Raw genomic sequence first — 18425 nt, forward strand, 5'->3', positions numbered from 1 at the left:
GTATATTACAGTCTTGTAGTTTAACTGCAGAAGTGAACATTTATTTTATTTTCATTTCACAGTCAAAGATTGGTGTCATTAAAGGATCTTTGCTATGTGAAATTATAATCAGTGTCCAGGCCTGAGCATCACAAAAATTGAATTTTTCCCGTGTCCACCTCAGGAAAAACATTTTCCCACTGACCTCCCTGATGTATGGCATAAAGATAAAGCATCCCACCTGTTCTGTGTGACAGGCATTAAATTCACTCTATTGTCCCAAGCTCCGAGCCTCCTGATTGGCTGAAAAAGCAGAAAGAGCGCAGGATGAACCGCATAAATGCAGAGCGGCAGACGTAGATGTCAACAGGGACTTCCTCCGAACCTTCTCAAGCGACAGCAGAACTTCCCCAGCACAAGAAGCAAAAGTCGACATGGCTCTTTACGCAGACCTCGCTCTTCAAGACAGCGTGAAGGAGCAGCTCTTTAGGTAAGTTACATTTCAAAATCTCATCTACAAATGTGTTCCTATAGTTGTCTTATTTCTGTAAATGTTTCTATTTCATTGATAAACTAAATGGCTTTGTTTCTCTCAGGTGTAAACTCCACATGTTGGAGAGGAAATGCACCACCGGAGTGGAGAAGCTGAAGGCTCTGATTGGAGAACACCTGCAGAATGGGATCCCTGTTTCAGACATCCTGGAGAAAACAAAGTCCTTGCTCACACTGAGAAAAGCCCTGCTGTCACACAACGGCTACTCCAAATACTCAAGGGACATTTTACGTCTGTTTCCTGACGAAGAGGAAGACTTGGCTCCACTGTGCTTTTAAAGACAACGAGGAATGGACTTAGGGAAACCACCAAAACTGCATTAAAAGAATTGCAGTTCATTGATTTGTGAACTACAGATTGTTTTGAGCTGCGCTGTAGAGAAATGCATTATTTGCAGAGCTACAGAACATTCACATGATATGGTTTAATTTTAGCTTCAACAGAAGAAGAAGAAAGGAAGAAAGATTGGATTGGATTCAGAGGCATAGGTGAAGAGGTCACTGACTGAGAAGAAGGGCCCGTAGCTAACTTCTTAAAACATGTTGTGCTGCTATTTGTGGGATTTATGGTTCTCGTGCTTGTAGTTTTTGTCTGAAAACCATAAAATATAAATCCGGTCTTGATGTAAAATCGGCTTAAATGTTGAGCCAAACAGAGCAATGTTAACTTTTCCTCCTGTGAAAACACTGTGCAGGTTAATGTTGTGTTATTGCAGTTTGCAGACAGTGTCTTACTGCCTTGTTTCAAGGCAACATATTTTAAAACGCCACCTTTCTTCTGAAAAGGGATTTGTTATTGATTTGTGTATGCCATGTATGCATATTTTGTTTTATTCACCATTTTATTTTTGTTTTTATTCATCCAAAGTGGATTGAAATGTGTTTTGTTGCTTTTGCAGACTTCAAGAAAATAAATATGTTAGAAATGCAAGTCTTTTCATGTCACCTCATTTGAATCAATTCTACATCTTTAAAAACTCTTGTTCAGAACTGAATCAATACATTCATGTTCTGTACAGGTTATTACATTTTGGGGTGGTTTTTGGGAGGATTATTATCATAGTTTGAGTTCTGAAGTGGAATGAATGCTTTTTAAACATCATGAACGGGCGACTCTGTTAATTGAAGCCACCACACATGTACGGACGGGAAACAAATTTAAGGAAAAACCTGAACAAAATATCAGAGAAGCATAAAAAATTCAGATGAAAGGGTGAAGACGGTTCACTGAATTTAATGACGAGTGTGACAATAATGTGAATCATAAACTATGGCCTTTGTATTCATTAGATCTCAGCCCAATTAGTTACCTAGACAGTCTTCCATTATAGTCAACATGAGACAGTATCTGTGGGAAGAACAGTGTCCATCCCTCCAGTTTACCTACAGACAGAGGTGGAAGGAGCTCACATCTTTCACTTAAATAAAAGAGGCAATACCACAGTATAAAGTTCTAAAAATCTAAAAAAGTGTTGGCATAAAAACTTTCAAAAAGTACCACAACTAATGGTACTGATTATCTCAGAATGGCCCATTTCAGGATAATATTTTTTATATTATTGAATTATAATTATTATTGATGCATTAATATGTGCATCACGTTAATGTTGATAAAGGCAGAGCTTATTTAATCTACTTTATAAACTGCTGGGTGGCTTAATCCATATACTCCCACATTAAAGTGCACAAGTTGATTTATATTTGTACTAATTATTTGAATCTGTAAAGATTAACTGACGTTGTCAAATAAATATAGTGGATTAAAAAGTACAATGTGTGCTTCCAAAATGTAGTGGGGTAGAAGTATAAAGTATTATAAAATGGAAAGTAAAGTAAAAGTTACGTAAAGATGTGCCTATTTACATTCAAACAACAGTGTTAAAACTATTGTGGAGGTTCATGAAGGCCCAACACCTCACTGAGACAGAGTCAGTGTGAACCATAAAGTCCCAGCTCACATGTGGTTCATTGTTCATCATATGTTTATGACGTCGTCTCGAGATGTGTAAAAGACCAAAAACCCACTTATCCCTCCCTCACCAGGTGTGGTTTACTAAAAGATGATGTTACTGAGATATGTGTTTTTTTGCATCTGTCAGATCCTGTATTTATACTCTTAATGTTATCCTTTGTTTTAATTACATTTGAAATATGCAGTAGATTAAGGTCTGGTGCTTTATGTTCAGTCATTTACAGAATAGTTGATAAAAAATGAGAAAAGAACCTTTTTTGTTGTTTTAGTGATTGTTTTTATGCGCATCACTTGGCTTGAAGAGATACATTCATGTTGAGACATTTTCCAAACAACGAGCCCTTCATTGAAGGAAAAAGTGCTGTCACTTACAGAGTTACAATGCAGCACACTGGTGTTAATGAATACACAAAATACTTCTGCTACAAATGCAGACATTTGAGATGTTTAAAGATACATCATAAGGACTTCTCAATAAACAGAATATGTGAATATCACATGTAAGTCTGACACATGTTGAACATGATTAACTGTGCCTCCTAAATGGAGGAAATAGTAAACACATCATTGTCAGAGATACTGACAATAGAGGCATTCCCATTGGGAATGATTACTTTACAGAGTAACGTCTTAATCAGAATTAAGTGACTACCTTATATAAAGGAGCCAACCTGCGACTTTCACAGAAACACATACCTTTACAAAAGGTAATAAAAGTTGCAGAAACACATGCAATTACTCTTCAAAATGAGACAACCACAAGAATGAGGACGAGGTTAAAAGTCGAAAATTACAACTGATCGTTTCACTCGTGAGCTCCACTTTTGTACAAGGTGTCTACCACGGCCTCCAGAGGGCGCTGTTGACTGGACTCTTGTCTTTGGTGACGCTGCTCTGGACTGTGGAGCTCAGAAGAGAGAAGTCAGCCTCTCTCAGGTTGTTATCAGAGGAAGACTGCAGCTTGTTGAAGTGGTTCAATCTTCTCTGCTGCTGCAGTCGTCTCAGGACACAAACGGTCATCTCCAGGATGTCTGCTTTCTCCATCTTGGAGTCTGGCTCCTGTTTGAGGAACTCTGGACCCAGGAGAGACTTGAGCTGCTCAATGCTGCTGTTGATTCGCTCTCTGCGTAACTTCTCCACCAGAGGCTTTCTGAGCTACAGAAAGAAGAACAAAGTCATGAATAAACTTATTCCGCAGGATAGTGTTAGCAGAAACAATGACGACGTCTCGCTGACAATATTTCAGTCTTCTTGAAGCTTCAGTTTACCTTGTGGGTCAGAGTCAGATGCTCCTCAGAATGGGTCATTGCTGCAGTGAGTGTAGGTGCCATGTCTGGGTCTCTGTGCTGTAGAGGTCTCTGCAGAGAGAGTCTGAGCTCTGCTGGCTTCACACCTCATATTTATAGACCCACATCTCCATATGAATGTGTGGGTCTCGGTCTGGTTGGAGTTTCTCACAGTCTCAGCCAATCAGAGAGCTTGGTGAGACAATAAGGGATGTGGCACACATAGTGCTGGGGGATAATGGTTAGATCTCAGGGGAACAGGTGGAGGACTGGGGGGGGGGGGGGGGGGGCTGATGTAGAGAGACTCACAGAGCTCTGTTTGAATCTGGGAAAGTGGTGACCCTGTAGAGAGCAGATCTGCTGCCTGATGCTGGGATCAACGACTTTGACTGAGCACACGCCCATCCTCCCATCACACACGTGAGGGAGAATGATAAAAACATCATGTTCATTAACTGAACATACATGTACAGTTTTTCTGTTTCATACAAGGACAAATCCTCAAACTTAACACTATCTAATGCATAAAAAATACTGTATGTGCTTGGATTTCTTTTTTAACTGGGTGGTCTATTAATGTTGTAGGATAGTTGAAGTCTAAACTGTAAGAGAGTAATACAGTCCTGCCTTGATGCAGTGGAGTAGTTTTCAAACACTAATTTCATTATGAAGATATTTTGATCATGTTTTAAATAAAGTTTGATTGCAGCTGAACTTCACATTCATAGTCTTATTGCACCGTAAGCAGTACCTGATCAATTCAGGAATAGATACCCTTTTATCCCATAAAAATAAACAGCCTGGAATGAGGTGGAACAATCTGAACCTAAATGAGGCGAAAGGAGCCTTTGAATGTGTATTAATCCTCATGTCTGCATTCCTGTTAGACATTTTACAAAAGCTTGGTAATGATGAGCCTTGACGAGAGGAATTTCCATTCAGAGGCAGTGAGACAAGCCTCGTAAACTGACTCCGTAATTAATGTGATGTGCAACCAGACACACTTCTTTTGTTGTTGAGAGCAGTGAAAGGACGGAGTGTGGGAAAGCAGGGAGAACTGCACTCACAGAGCCGCAGTGGGACAACAGAGGCGGACCAGACAAAGACGTCTGAGAGGGAGGGAGAAATTCTCCATACTGACTTAATGTTGACATTTTTCTTACTCACTAAAGCATGATTATTTTAATTATATGCTTAACGTGTATATGTCTTTAAAATGTGAAAATGACAACTGTGAATATGAATATTTAGATGTTGAATGGGTTTTTCACCGAGCTTTTTAAATTCGGATTTTACCAGTTTACTTGGGAAAACCAATACTGAGTATTACTGTACACAGAAAAGAGATATGCATATTTAAATGCACAGTAAATGTATTTTTGTAACAGTGTGTTACAGAATATTCACATTTGGTCTTTTCGTGTAAAGTCATAGTGAACAGAAACATTTTACGACAGTGACATCCATGCCAAAAATAAAACACAAAAACAAACAAAAAGGTTAAATGACAGGTTATTTGCCAATTGAGCAGACATCATAAACATTCAATGTCATAGATATTTATGAAATATTCATGTATGTCTGACAGATTTTGATAATTGAATGGTTCATTTTGCATGTGACGGATCAAATGAGGATTAGAGATTATGAGTGTGACAATTTCAACTCATCAGTTTTGATCAGAAAGCGTTATTGTGCGAATTATAGACTATTGTACTTTTGCACACACATGCAATTTGCTTGAATGAATGAGAAATTCAAATATGTTGTGAACAAAAAACTAATTGTTCATTCAAGATAACTCAATAAGAATTATTTTAATCTAAAATAGCAATTTCTTACTTCTTTTTAGATACATAAAGTGGATTGTTTTTCCTGCAGAAGAATGTACATGTTTTACGTATTTCTTACAACGTCTTTATATAATTTTTTTCAAGAATGTAGCAAATGTAACAAGCCAATCAATAAAGTATTTTTGTTCTATAATAACTGAGCCAAAGCGATCGAGAAAGAAATGATATCTGCACCCAAATACCTTTAGTTGAGTGGCTGTTAGATTACATCCCCAGTCAAAATATTTGTGTTTATTTCTCCTGCCCTCATGTCCTAATTGAAGAGTGTCTAAACAACAAACTTTACCCTCAGGGGAGAGCTGGGAGCTGCTTGTGTGGGAATGAATTAGCATTTAACAAGGCACATGTCTATTGTTTTGTGGGAGCTCAGTCAATGGGCAGAGTGTGGGAAAGCTGTGAGAGCACAGTCACAGTTGGGTGTGATTAGCATCCTCAGGTCCACCAGCACCTGACTATCCTCAGAGGGGAGTTGGCACACTTTTTCTCTGTATTTCTTTATTTCTGTCTTCCTCTCTCTGGTCCCAATGCTCTAACTTTTGCCAACTTCATTCCCCTCTGTTAATCAGGCCATTATTTCAATGACAGCCTTTTTTTAAAATTCTATTGCTGGATGCCAAACTGCCAGTGCAATGTCGCTCGTATAATCACAAATAAGTCATAGAGTGTGGTCTTTACCTACTCTGTAAAGCGTCCTGTGATAACTTTTGTAATGATTTGGCACTATAAATAAAATTGAATTGAATTGAATTGAATAACAAGGGTGATAAAGACCTGCTTTATGTTTAGACACATATAAAGCTGTCCATTTGTTTTAAGACACACAGACAAAAAATGACAGGTGGCATTTTTATTGGACTTTGTTTTAGAAAAACTAAAGTGGACAAAGTGAATTTGGTATTCCTTTAACTATTAGATAGATAGTTATTCATACACTGTAACTTGTATTGTTGCATTCTTTTTACCTGTCTTATTCTTTTATAGCCTGATTTTATTTTTCTATTCTCTATACTGACATTTTTTAATTGTTCTTAAATGTCCTTTTAATGTTTTATGTAAAGAACTTTGTATTTCCTTGTTGCTAAAATGCGCTATTTAAGTAAAACTTCCCTTGCCTCGCCAAAATTGCCTTCCATTCAAATACCCTTCACTTTGAAACTAAAGCCACTGTTGAAGTGTTTCTCCATTTTTTTTTTGCCGCCAAGTTCTGCCCTTTGCTCAACACAGGGCCAGTAGCCGCTGGTGAGGCATTCAAAGTCCTTTTGTGGGGCACTGATCACAGCTCCCAGTGTGGGAAACACTTGAGGAACTTGTTACAAGACAGGAGGCACATCTGTTTCAGGTGAATGATTTTGACTTCAGTGTTTTACTCAGTGATCATCTCATCACAAATTATGAACTAACGTGTGTTTGCATGACGGTTTGTGTTACCTGTTCATAATAATGCAATATGTTGGCTTTAAGATTAAAGATGACCTTTAAAATCATTTCAGTTTTGGTCAACACGGTCAACTTATCAAGGACTGATTAAATAGCGCAAATGCAACAATCCTTAAAGGTATAAAGGTGTTTTTAAGGTTGAGGACAATCTTCCCAGTGTTCTTCCCTCACGTGTGTGATGGGAGGATGGGCGTGCGCTCAGTCAAAGTCGTTGATCCCAGCATCAGGCAGCAGATCTGCTCTCTACAGGGTCACCACTTTCCCAGATTCAAACAGAGCTCTGTGAGTCTCTCTACATCAGCCCCCCCCCCCCCCAAGTCCTCCACCTGTTCCCCTGAGATCTAACCATTATCCCCCAGCACTATGTGTGCCACATCCCTTATTGTCTCACCAAGCTCTCTGATTGGCTGAGACTGTGAGAAACTCCAACCAGACCGAGACCCACACATTCATATGGAGATGTGGGTCTATAAATATGAGGTGTGAAGCCAGCAGAGCTCAGACTCTCTCTGCAGAGACCTCTACAGCACAGAGACCCAGACATGGCACCTACACTCACTGCAGCAATGACCCATTCTGAGGAGCATCTGACTCTGACCCACAAGGTAAACTGAAGCTTCAAGAAGACTGAAATATTGTCAGCGAGACGTCGTCAACACTATCCTGCGGAATAAGTTTATTCATGACTTTGTTCTTCTTTCTGTAGCTCAGAAAGCCTCTGGTGGAGAAGTTACGCAGAGAGCGAATCAACAGCAGCATTGAGCGGCTCAAGTCTCTCCTGGGTCCAGAGTTCCTCAAACAGGAGCCAGACTCCAAGATGGAGAAAGCAGACATCCTGGAGATGACCGTTTGTGTCCTGAGACGACTGCAGCAGCAGAGAAGATTGAACCACTTCAACAAGCTGCAGTCTTCCTCTGATAACAACCTGAGAGAGGCTGACTTCTCTCTTCTGAGCTCCACAGTCCAGAGCAGCGTCACCAAAGACAAGAGTCCGGTCAACAGCGCCCTCTGGAGGCCGTGGTAGACACCTACAGACTGGAGTTACTAGCAGACAAAGTGACATGACCATAATGGTCAAACGTTATTGACAGATATATTATTCTGAAATGTAATAGAGAGTTCAATTCATCTCAAGGTCATATTGGACTGACTTACTTTTACTGCTCTACATTGTTTTCAAGAAAAACTTGAGTAGTACAACATTGTATTCTATGAATACACATATTCTCTTATTGATTCATCAATATAACTACGTTTTTGGCAAATATTAGCCAGCATGATCACCCCTGCCTGAAAGTCCTGCAAGTCTTCTGTATAACAGCTGATCCGGTGCAGGAACTGGCAAATCTAAGCTACTTTCTCGTAGCACTTTTTCCTTTTGCGTGTGCTCGATTGACTTTTTACTTTTTGAAAGATTCCTGACCCATGTTGGGTCTGTTTTGTCATCAACATGTTCTGTTGCATCAATGGTAGAAATGTGTATCTCAAAGTTATTTTCTCTCATTTTAAGAGATTGGGTTTGTTTGTTTAGCTTTTACTAAACGATACCCTGTGTTTTTATAAAGATGCTGAAGCTATTTGAGTACGTTGTCTTGAAGTACAAGTTTTTATTCTGTGATGTATCATCACCACCCATGCCTCTATGATGTGAACCATTCAATATTTTTGAATAAAAAACATCAACTGAATCTTGATCTGTGTCATTTCATCAATTACACAGACAAAACTGAACAGTGAGCAACATTATCTGAACACATCAATGCAGTGATTACATGAGCTAAACAGAAATGTTGAAATCACCTCTACCCCTCAGTTTGTACTCTTCTGTAGTTTCTCTCAATGGAGGATGCTTAATATTGTATTATGGCTGAGCATTGCCTTCTACCGGTTAGTTTATGTAACAGCTGCATTTCCTAATACAGTTGTAAAATACAATTGACCTTTAGTAGCTTTGAAGTAGTTAAGAAATATCTTACTCAACCTTGTCTCACAGTATATTTATTGTAGCAGCTTGTTTTAACTGTATTGCAGCTTCAGGATGTTATCACTGAGTGAGTAAGGGAGCACATCATAAACATGATTTAACACTGTTATTAATTCAGGATGTTTCATGATATGCCACCAAACCCTGCATTTACTCAGCGTCTCTCTAATGCAAAATACACAAAGTCCAGATATATAATTTCTATATACTTTTTATTGAGTCGCACTTCATTAACTTTACTGTCGACTAAATATTTGTTATGGTAAGTCTTGTTATGTTTTTTTTCTTCACAACTTTATTTGCATATTTTTTACAAACATCATTTGACTCAAACATTTGTAGAACAATTTGACAATATACTAAGAATATAAATAGTAATTTTTCCTTTCAGTGAACATTACAATCTTACATTATGACATAACATAAGTAAACATAAGTAAGCACTTAAATACAAACTAAGAAAAATTAAAGTGAAAAGAACTAAAACAATAAATACAAAAAAATTAATAGAAATGTAGGCTATATTATCAAATTTCCTTAAAAATAATATTGTAGTATAAAGACTTTTCTAACTATTAATAATTTGGATAGACTCAATTAAAACTTAAAAATTTAGCTTTATTCTATGTGAAAGTTGTTCATGGTGGCACTGAAGTGTTTACAATCGGGACAACACACACACATCCCCCAGTGTATGGGTATGGAGGACTAAACATGACTTAAGTCTCTATAAATGAATAAATAAATGCACGAATAACTAAATAAATTAAGGAATACATAAATAAAGAAATGTTTGACATTTATCTCTACGTTTTTGTTCACCTACATTTATTTATTTATGTATTTCTGTCCATATTTAATGAGATAGCAGGTCCAATTTATTCATTCATTTATGTATTTCAGCATTTATTTATTTCAGAATTTATTTATTTCAGAATTTATTTATTCATTCATTTATTTATTTCAGAATTTATTTATTCATTCATTTATTTATTTCCGCATTTATTTATTCATTAATTTATTTATTTCCGCATTTATTTATTCATTCATTTATTTATTTCCGCATTTATTTATTCATTAATTTATTTATTTCCGCATTTATTTATTCATTCATTTATTTATTTCCGCATTTATTTTTTCATTCTTTATTTATTTCAGTATTTATTTATTTCAGCATTTATTTATGAATTCATTTATTTATTTCAGCTTTTATTTTTTCAATCATTTATTAATTTCAGTATTTATTTATTTCAGTATTTATTCATTAATTCATTTATTTATTTCAGTATTTATTTATTCATTCATTTGTTTATTTCAGCATTTATTTATTTCAGCATTTATTTTTTCATTCATTTATTTATTTCAGAATTTATTTATTTCCGCATTTATTTATTCATTAATTTATTTATTTCCGCATTTATTTATTCATTCATTTATTTATTTCAGTATTTATTTATTTCAGCATTTATTTATGAATTCATTTATTTATTTCAGAATTTATTTATTCATTAATTTATTTATTTCAGTATTTATTTATTCATTCATTTATTTATTTCAGTATTTATTTATTCATTCATTTATTTATTTCAGTATTTATTTTTTCATTCTTTATTTATTTCAGTATTTATTTATTTCAGCTTTTATTTTTTCAATCATTTATTAATTTCAGTATTTATTTATTTCAGTATTTATTCATTAATTCATTTATTTATTTCAGAATTTATTTATTCATTCATTTATTTATTTCAGTATTTATTTATTCATTCATTTGTTTATTTCAGCATTTATTTATTTCCGCATTTATTTATTCATTAATTTATTTATTTCCGCATTTATTTTTTCATTCATTTATTTATTTCAGTATTTATTTATTTCAGCATTTATTTATGAATTCATTTATTTATTTCAGAATTTATTTATTCATTAATTTATTTATTTCAGTATTTATTTTTTCATTCTTTATTTATTTCAGTATTTATTTATTTCAGCATTTATTTATGAATTCATTTATTTATTTCAGCTTTTATTTTTTCAATCATTTATTTATTTCAGTATTTATTCATTAATTCATTTATTTATTTCAGAATTTATTTATTCATTCATTTATTTATTTCAGTATTTATTTATTCATTCATTTGTTTATTTCAGCATTTATTTATTTCCGCATTTATTTATTCATTAATTTATTTATTTCCGCATTTATTTATTCATTAATTTATTTATTTCCGCATTTATTTTTTCATTCATTTATTTATTTCAGTATTTATTTATTTCAGCATTTATTTATGAATTCATTTATTTATTTCAGAATTTATTTATTCATTCATTTATTTATTTCAGTATTTATTTATTCATTCATTTATTTATTTCAGTATTTATTTTTTCATTCATTTATTTATTTCAGTATTTATTTATTAATTCATTTATTTATTTAAGTATTTATTTATTAATTCATTTATTTATTTCAGCTTTTATTTTTTCAATCATTTATTTATTTCAGTATTTATTTATTAATTCATTTATTTATTTCAGCATTTATTTATTTCAGTATTTATTTATTCATTCATTTCTTTATTTCAGTATTTATTTATTTCAGTATATATTTTTTCATTCATTTATTTATTTCAGTATTTATTTATTCATTCATTTATTTATTTCAGTATTTATTTTTTCATTCATTTATTTATTTCAGAATTTATTTATTTCAGTATTTATTTATTCATTCATTTATTTATTTCCGCGTTTATTTATTTCAGTATTTATTTATTAATTCATTTATTTATTTCAGTATTTATTTATTAATTCATTTATTTATTTCAGTATTTATTAATTAATTCATTTATTTATTTCAGCTTTTATTTTTTCAATCATTTATTTATTTCAGTATTTATTTATTCATTCATTTATTTATTTCAGTATTTATTTATTAATTCATTTATTTATTTCAGTATTTATTTATTAATTCATTTATTTATTTCAGTATTTATTTATTAATTCATTTATTTATTTCAGCATTTATTTATTTCAGTATTTATTTATTCATTCATTTCTTTATTTCAGTATTTATTTATTTCAGTATATATTTTTTCATTCATTTATTTATTTCAGTATTTATTTATTCATTCATTTATTTATTTCAGTATTTATTTTTTCATTCATTTATTTATTTCAGAATTTATTTATTTCAGTATTTATTTATTCATTCATTTATTTATTTCCGCGTTTATTTATTTCAGTATTTATTTATTAATTCATTTATTTATTTCAGTATTTATTTATTAATTCATTTATTTATTTCAGTATTTATTAATTAATTCATTTATTTATTTCAGCTTTTATTTTTTCAATCATTTATTTATTTCAGTATTTATTTATTCATTCATTTATTTATTTCAGTATTTATTTATTAATTCATTTATTTATTTCAGTATTTATTTATTAATTCATTTATTTATTTCAGTATTTATTTATTAATTCATTTATTTATTTCAGTATTTATTAATTAATTCATTTATTTATTTCAGCGTTTATTTTTTCATTCATTTATTTATTTCAGTATTTATTTATTTCAGAATTTATTTATTTCAGTATTTTGTTTTTCATTCATTTATTTATTTCAGAATTTATTTATTTCAGTATTTTGTTTTTCATTCATTTATTTATTTCAGTATTTATTTATTTCAGTATTTTGTTTTTCATTCATATATTTATTTCAGTATTTCTTTATTCATTCATTTATTTATTTCAGTATTTATTTATTCATTCATTTATTTATTTCAGTATTTTGTTTTTCATTCATATATTTATTTCAGTATTTCTTTATTCATTCATTTATTTATTTCAGCATTTATTTATTCATTCATTTATTTATTTCAGTATTTATTTATTTCAGAATTTATTTATTTCAGCTTTTATTTTTTCAATCATTTATTTATTTCAGTATTTATTTATTCATTCATTTATTTATTTCAGCGTTTATTTTTTCATTCATTTATTTATTTCAGAATTTATTTATTTCAGTATTTTGTTTTTCATTCATTTATTTATCTCAGTATTTATTTATTCATCATTTATTTATTTCAGTATTTCTTTATTCATTCATTTATTTATTTCAGTATTTTTTTTCATTCATTTATTTATTTCAGTATTTATTTATTTCAGTATTTTTTTTCATTCATTTATTTATTTCGGCATTTATTTATTTCAGTATTTATTTATTCATTCATTTATTTATTTCAGCATTTTTTTTTTCATTCATTTATTCATTTCAGTATTTATTTATTTCAGTATTTATTTTTTCATTCATTTATTTATTTCAGAATTTATTTATTTCAGTATTTTTTTTCATTCATTTATTTATTTCAGCATTTATTTATTAATTCATTTATTTATTTCAGCGTTTATTTATTCATTTATTTATTTCAGTATTTTGTTTTTCATTCATTTATTTATTTCGGCATTTATTTATTTCAGTATTTATTTATTCATTCATTTATTTATTTCAGTATTTATTTATTCATTCATTTATTTATTTCAGCGTTTATTTATTCATTCATTTATTTATTTCAGCGTTTATTTATTCATTTATTTATTTCAGTATTTTGTTTTTCATTCATTTATTTATTTCAGTATTTCTTTATTCATTCATTTATTTATTTCAGCATTTTTTTTTTCATTCATTTATTTATTTCAGTATTTATTTTTTCATTCATTTATTTATTTCAGTATTTATTTATTCATTCATTTATTTATTTCAGTATTTATTTTTTCATTCATTTATTTATTTCAGCGTTTATTTATTCATTCATTTATTTATTTCAGTATTTATTTATTCATTCATTTATTCATTTCAGTATTTATTTATTCATTCATTTATTTATTTCATTATTTATTTATTCATTCATTTATTTATTTCAGCGTTTATTTATTCATTCATTTATTTATTTCAGTATTTATTTATTCATTCATTTATTCATTTCAGTATTTTGTTTTTCATTCATTTATTTATTTCAGTATTTGTTTATTTCAGTATATATTTTTTCATTTATTTATTTATTTCAGCATTTGTTTATTTCAGTATATATTTTTTCATTCATTTATTTATTTCAGTATTTATTTATTAATTCATTTATTTATTTCAGCGTTTATTTATTCATTCATTTGTTTATTTCAGTATTTATTTTTTCATTCATTTATTTATTTCAGAATTTATTTATTTCAGTATTTATTTATTCATTCATTTATTCATTTCAGTATTTTGTTTTTCATTCATTTATTTATTTCAGTATTTGTTTATTTCAGTATTTATTTATTCATTCATTTATTCATTTCAGTATTTTGTTTTTCATTCATTTATTTATTTCAGTATTTATTTATTCATTCATTTATTTATTTCAGTATATATTTTTTCATTTATTTATTTATTTCAGTATTTATTTATTCATTCATTTATTTATTTCAGTATTTCTTTATTCATTAATTTATTTATTTCAGTATTTTTATTCATTCATTTATTTATTTCAGCGTTTATTTATTCATTCATTTATTTATTTCAGCGTTTATTTATTCATTCATTTATTTATTTCAGCATTTATTTATTCATTCATTTATTTATGTATTTCTTTATTAATTCATTTATTTATTTCAGTATGTATTTTTTCATTCATTCATTCATTTATTTCAGTATTTCTTTATTTCAGTATTTATTTATTAATTCATTTATTTATTTCAGCATTTATTTATTCATTCATTTATTTATGTATTTCTTTATTAATTCATTTATTTATTTCAGCATTTATTCATTCATTCATTTATTTATTTCAGCATTTATTTATTCAATCATTTATTTATTTCAGTATTTTTTTTCATTCATTTATATATTTCAGCATTTATTTATTCATTCATTTATTTATTTCAGTATTTATTCATTAATTCATTTATTTATTTCAGTATGTATTTTTTCATTCATTCATTCATTTATTTCAGTATTTCTTTATTTCAGTATTTATTTATTAATTCATTTATTTATTTCAGCATTTATTTATTCATTCATTTATTTATGTATTTCTTTATTAATTCATTTATTTATTTCAGTATTTATTTATTCATTCATTTATTTATTTCAGTATTTATTTATTCATTCATTTATTTATTTCAGTATTTTTTTTCATTCATTTATATATTTCAGCATTTATTTATTCATTCATTTATTTATTTCAGTATTTATTCATTAATTCATTTATTTATTTCAGCATTTATTTATTAATTCATTTATTTATTTCAGTATTTATTTATTCATTCATTTATTTATTTCAGCATTTATTTTTTCATTCATTTATTTATTTCAGAATTTATTTATTTCAGTATTTATTCATTAATTCATTTATTTATTTCAGCATTTATTTATTAATTCATTTATTTATTTCAGCGTTTATTTATTCATTCATTTATTTATTTCAGTATTTATTTATTCATTCATTTATTTATTTCAGTATTTATTTATTCATTCATTTATTTATTTCAGCGTTTATTTATTCATTCATTTATTTATTTCAGTATTTATTTTTTCATTCATTTGTTTATTTCAGTATATATTTTTTCATTCATTTATTTATTTCAGTATTTATTTATTAATTCATTTATTTATTTCAGCGTTTATTTATTCATTCATTTATTTATTTCAGCTTTTATTTTTTCAATCATTTATTTATTTCAGTATTTATTTTTTCATTCATTTATTTATTTCAGCGTTTATTTATTCATTCATTTATTTATTTCAGAATTTCTTTATTCATTCATTTATTTATTTCAGTATTTTTTTTCATTCATTTATATATTTCAGCATTTATTTATTCATTCATTTATTTATTTCAGTATTTTTTTTCATTCATTTATATATTTCAGCATTTATTTATTCATTCATTTATTTATTTCGGCATTTATTTATCATTCATTTATTTATGTATTTCTTTATTAATTCATTTATTCATTTCAGTATTTATTTATTCATTCATTTATTTATTTCAGTATTTATTTATTCATTCATTTATTTATTTCAGTATTTTGTTTTTCATTTATTTATTTATTTCAGTATTTATTTATTCATTAATTTATTTATTTCAGTATTTATTTATTCATTAATTTATTTATTTCAGTATTTTTATTCATTCATTTATTTATTTCAGCGTTTATTTATTCATTCATTTATTTATTTCAGCGTTTATTTATTCATTCATTTATTTATTTCAGCATTTATTTATTTAAGTATTTCTTTATTTCAGTATTTATTTATTAATTCATTTATTTATTTCAGAATTTATTTATTTCAGTATGTATTTTTTCATTCATTCATTTATTTATTTAAGTATTTCTTTATTTCAGTATTTATTTATTAATTCATTTATTTATTTCAGCATTTATTTATTCATTCATTTATTTATGTATTTCTTTATTAATTCATTTATTTATTTCAGCATTTATTTATTCATTCATTTATTTATTTCAGCATTTATTTATTCATTCATTTATTTATTTCAGCATTTATTTATTCATTCATTTATTTATTTCAGTATTTATTTATTCATTCATTTATTTATTTCAGTATTTTTTTTCATTCATTTATATATTTCAGCATTTATTTATTCATTCATTTATTTATTTCAGCATTCATGTATTTCAGTATTTATTTATTAATTCATTCATTTATTTCAGCATTTATTCATTAATTCATTTATTCATTTCAGCATTTATTTATTAATTAATTTATTTATTTCAGTATTTATTTATTCAATCATTATTTATTTCAGTATTTATTTATTCATTAATTTATTTATTTTCGCATTTATTTATTCATTCATTTATTTATTTCAGCATTTATTTATTTCAGTATGTATTTTTTCATTCATTCATTTATTTATTTAAGTATTTCTTTATTTCAGTATTTATTTATTAATTCATTTATTTATTTCAGCATTTATTTATTCATTCATTTATTTATGTATTTCTTTATTAATTAATTTATTTATTTCAGCATTTATTTATTCATTCATTTATTTATTTCAGCATTTATTTATTCATTCATTTATTTATTTCAGCATTTATTTATTCATTCATTTATTTATTTCAGTATTTATTCATTAATTCATTTATTTATTTCAGCATTTATTTATTAATTCATTTATTTATTTCAGTATTTCTTTATTCATTCATTTATTTATTTCAGTATTTATTTATTCATTCATTTATTTATTTCAGCGTTTATTTATTCATTCATTTATTTATTTCGGCATTTATTTATTCATTCATTTATTTATTTCAGTATTTCTTTATTCATTCATTTATTTATTTCAGTATTTATTTATTTCAGTATTTATTTTTTCATTCATTTATTTATTTCAGTATTTATTTTTTCATTCATTTATTTATTTCAGTATTTCTTTATTCATTCATTTATTTATTTCAGTATTTATTTATTCATTCATTTATTTATTTCAGTATTTCTTTATTCATTCATTTATTTATTTCAGTATTTCTTTATTCATTCATTTATTTATTTCAGTATTTTTTTTTCATTCATTTATTTATTTCAGCGTTTATTTATTCATTCATTTATTTATTTCAGCGTTTATTTTTTCATTCATTTATTTATTTCAGTATTTATTTATTCATTCATTTATTTATGTATTTCTTTATTAATTCATTTATTTATTTCAGCGTTTATTTATTTCAGTTTTTTTTTTCATTCATTTATTTATTTCAGTATTTATTAATTTCAGTATTTTTTTATTCATTCATTTATTTATTTCAGCGTTTATTTTTTCATTCATTTATTTATTTCAGTATTTATTTATTCATTCATTTATTTATGTATTTCTTTATTAATTCATTTATTTATTTCAGCGTTTATTTATTTCAGTTTTTTTTTTCATTCATTTATTTATTTCAGTATTTATTAATTTCAGTATTTTTTTATTCATTCATTTATTTATTTCAGCATTTGTTTACTCATTCATTTGTTTATTTCAGTATATATTTTTTCATTCATTTATTTATTTCAGTATTTATTTTTTTCATTCATTTATTTATTTCAGTATTTATTTATTTCAGTATTTTTTTATTCATTCATTTATTTATTTCAGCATTTGTTTACTCATTCATTTGTTTATTTCAGTATATATTTTTTCATTCATTTATTTATTTCAGTATTTATTTTTTTCATTCATTTCTTTATTTCAGTATTTATTTATTCATTCATTTATTTATTTCAGTATTTTGTTTTTCATTTATTTATTTATTTCAGTATTTATTTATTCATTAATTTATTTATTTCAGTATTTATTTATTCATTAATTTATTTATTTCAG

At 27.1% G+C, this 18425-nt stretch overlaps 2 protein-coding genes across 2 annotated transcripts; one reads left to right on the top strand and one right to left on the bottom strand.

Annotated features, from left to right (window-relative positions):
• Nucleotides 1–3340: 3340 nt before the first annotated feature.
• LOC310965306 (transcription factor HES-4-like) lies at nt 3341–3885 on the bottom strand (the record flags this gene model as incomplete). Its single annotated transcript, XM_083938818.1, has 2 exons — nt 3772–3885; nt 3341–3658 (listed from the first exon to the last, which is right to left on the bottom strand). The coding sequence occupies exons 1-2, from the start codon at nt 3832–3834 to the stop codon at nt 3341–3343; spliced, it is 381 nt and encodes a 126-aa protein (XP_083794944.1). The 5' UTR covers nt 3835–3885.
• Nucleotides 3886–7606: 3721 nt separating this feature from the next.
• LOC310966017 (transcription factor HES-4-like) lies at nt 7607–8103 on the top strand (the record flags this gene model as incomplete). Its single annotated transcript, XM_083939804.1, has 2 exons — nt 7607–7684; nt 7786–8103. The coding sequence occupies exons 1-2, from the start codon at nt 7622–7624 to the stop codon at nt 8101–8103; spliced, it is 381 nt and encodes a 126-aa protein (XP_083795930.1). The 5' UTR covers nt 7607–7621.
• Between the last annotated feature and the right edge of the window lie 10322 nt (nt 8104–18425).

Source organism: Echiichthys vipera (assembly GCF_963691815.1).
Source record: "Echiichthys vipera genome assembly, chromosome: X".
In the NCBI taxonomy this organism is placed as follows: Eukaryota; Metazoa; Chordata; class Actinopteri; order Perciformes; family Trachinidae; genus Echiichthys; species Echiichthys vipera.